General features: G+C 39.6%; 1 protein-coding gene across 1 annotated transcript in view; it reads right to left on the bottom strand.

Moving 5' to 3' along the window:
• Nucleotides 1-216: 216 nt before the first annotated feature.
• The window catches only part of dner (delta/notch-like EGF repeat containing), a gene marked incomplete at both ends in the record, with an annotated part of 71,635 nt that continues 68,948 nt past the window's right edge, over nucleotides 217-2,903 (bottom strand). The window contains 3 exons of the mRNA XM_080731770.1: nucleotides 217-328; nucleotides 935-1,181; nucleotides 2,727-2,858. Coding sequence (XP_080587896.1) covers nucleotides 217-328; nucleotides 935-1,181; nucleotides 2,727-2,858 — 491 coding nt within the window. The remainder of the gene's footprint in view (nucleotides 329-934; nucleotides 1,182-2,726; nucleotides 2,859-2,903) is intronic.

Below are 2,903 nucleotides of genomic sequence, written 5' to 3'. Positions count from 1 at the left end.
CTCTTTAAACCGGTATATTTTGGATAGTTTCATCCCCTGTCACAATATTCAATTGACTTTGTTTTGTTTGTTTTTCTAAAGAAACGCTGTATGCTTAGTTTGGATTTCCTGTGTGGATAATACTATGTGTGTTCATGGACATCTGCACATGTGCTGTGTTTAGTGTAAGTAAGGGTGGGATGTAACGGGTGGGACGTCTTTTGTTTTGTTCTGTTTTTACAAATCTTTAGTTTTGATGAGCGTGACCAAGGGCTTGTCGTCAGGACTGTAGTCTTCATAGGTAATGGGAGTGGCATCATACATGGCAGGCCTGGACTTCTTCCCGAACCTAACAGGACAGCACACAGCAACAATCACATTCAATTACTGGGACAAACACAATTACTGTGGGTTTAATCAACTTCAAGTTAAAGGGGATCAAAAAAACTAAACCTGGCTCTATTTTTAGATCATTTGGACCACAAACCATAATTTGGTGGGTGTCAAATTATTAGAATTGGTCCATTTGTTCGCCTACAGACAATTTGCATAGGGCAAACCAGTAATTTTATTGTATTTAATTTCATTTATTTGCCAAATACGGCTATAATATTATGTTCTTAAATCTGGAAACAAAAATTAAGCCTGTAATAAATTATTATTACAGGCTTACACATCTTCCGGAAATGATCCAAAAATATGGACCAATTTTAGAAGCACACTCTCGCACGCACACACACACACACACACACACACACACACACACACACACACACACACACACACACACACACACACACACACACACACACACACACACACCACACACACCCACACTTCCAAATTGTATACAAATGTAATGTAATGTGTACATAATCAGAGTTGGATTAATTAACACGTAGGAATGTATCCAGTATGTCCAGTGTGTGCCCATTATAACCATACTTAGACTGACCTGGCATGGCGGATGGAGGCGATGGCATTGCTGAACTCGCTGTCGATGCTCCGGCAGTTGTAGAACTCCTGGTAGGCGTGGCGTGACGATCCCTGGTACTCGATGCGACTGATGCGGCAGATACCCACAATGAGGATGATGAGCATGAGGACGAAGGCCACACACAGAGCGCCGATGATGATGTAGAGGGAGTGGCGAGGCATGTTGGTCAGGGTGTCCTCAGGGTGAGCCAGCTTCCACTGCAGATCTGAGACAGTTCACACACACGCACATGCGCGCGCGCGCACGCACGCACGCACGCACGCACGCACGCACACACACATGTCATTATAGTTTATTTCATTATAGAAATTTTGATTCGTTTTTTTGTATTCATTAAAATACAGTCTGGCATGGTCTGGACGGCTGGGATTGCGGTCCGGGCACCTAGGCTATATAGGCTGACAGTGCATCACAGGTTCGAGTCCCGTCCCTGACGATCTTTGCAGCATGTCTCTCCCCATCTCTCTCTCGCTGTCTATAAATAAAGGTAAACTATGGGGCGCCCGCTGGCCTAGTGGTCAAGGCGCATAACACATACTAGGCTATGATGACTGCTGGCATCGCCGGTTCGATTCTTGATCCACACGACCTTTGCCACATGTCATTCCCCATCTCTCTCCCCATTTCCTGTCAGTCTACTATCCTATCAAATAAAGGCATTAAAAAGCCCAAAAACAAATCTTTAAAAAAATAAAAATAAAGGAAAACTATAGATAAAGGCCAAAAAGTCCCAGATCCAAGGAATCGAGGGATTGTACTGCAACGACCTTCAAGAGTTAAAGGCAAAAATCTTAAGTTGACATTTATACTGTAGCACCACCATGAGGTCGATTAGAAACATTTCCGGGGTGAAAACATAATCTTTTTTTTTAATAGTTAAACTAGACGACAGAATACAAGCTCACACGATGTGTTGTAAGTAGGGGTGTAACGATACATTTTAATAGCGATTCGATACATATCACGATACATGGTTGACAATACGATACATGGACGATATTGGTTCATTCATGGCGATACGATATGATTCGATTCAATGATTTAAAATCGATATAGTAACTATTTAGCAAAGATTTTAAATCTGTGTGAAAAGTGTGGATAGTGCAGGTTTTTAAGGGAAACATGTATTATTATGCATGTAAATAAGTAAACACAGTGATTATCTGCCAAATACATGGACATTGTATATTGACAAACCTGCACCTTGACATGAACACAGAGATTACACACATTTATCGATAGACCAGTGTAGCTATATGGAAAGAAAAAGTAATTAAACCCCTCCTTTAAAATTTTTCTTCTTAAAAATGTTAAATATTTTTTTCTTCTTAAAAATGTTAAATACAATGCACAAGTAGTTAGTATCGATACAATCGATTCTTTGCGCTGCCCATTCGATATGATACAAAATAAAACGATAAGATTCGATTTTAGCTGTTTTCATTTCGATATACTTCGATTTTTTAAGTTAAAAACGATATTTCGATACGGTTACTATATCGTTACACCCCTAGTTGTAAGCTTGTAGATTGGCACATATTTTTATTTTTATGTGACACTGTACGATAAAGTATAAATCAAAAGTGGTTCATTAAAATCATACAAATCAATTTAGTCGATTATAAAACAAACAAAAAAATCGTAAAAATAAAAAAACAAATTATAAAAAGAAAAGTTTCACAAATAATTTAACAAAAACAGAATCGATCGCTAAGAAAATAATAGATAGTTGCAGCCCTGGTTAACTTACGGATCTCACAGCTGGGCCCCACCCACCCTGGTGAGCAATGACAAGTGAAGCCATTTGATTGGTCAATGCAGGTGCCTCCATGGTGACAGGGGTTGCTCTCACACTCATTGACATCAACCTCACACCTGTTCCCTGATTGGACAGATAGTGTTTCATTAGCAGCAGCAACAATAACAT

Source organism: Nannobrachium achirus (genome assembly GCF_963921795.1).
Source record: "Nannobrachium achirus genome assembly, chromosome: 8".
Taxonomy (NCBI): domain Eukaryota; kingdom Metazoa; phylum Chordata; class Actinopteri; order Myctophiformes; family Myctophidae; genus Nannobrachium; species Nannobrachium achirus.
This window is presented reverse-complemented; position numbering and strand designations above follow the sequence as displayed.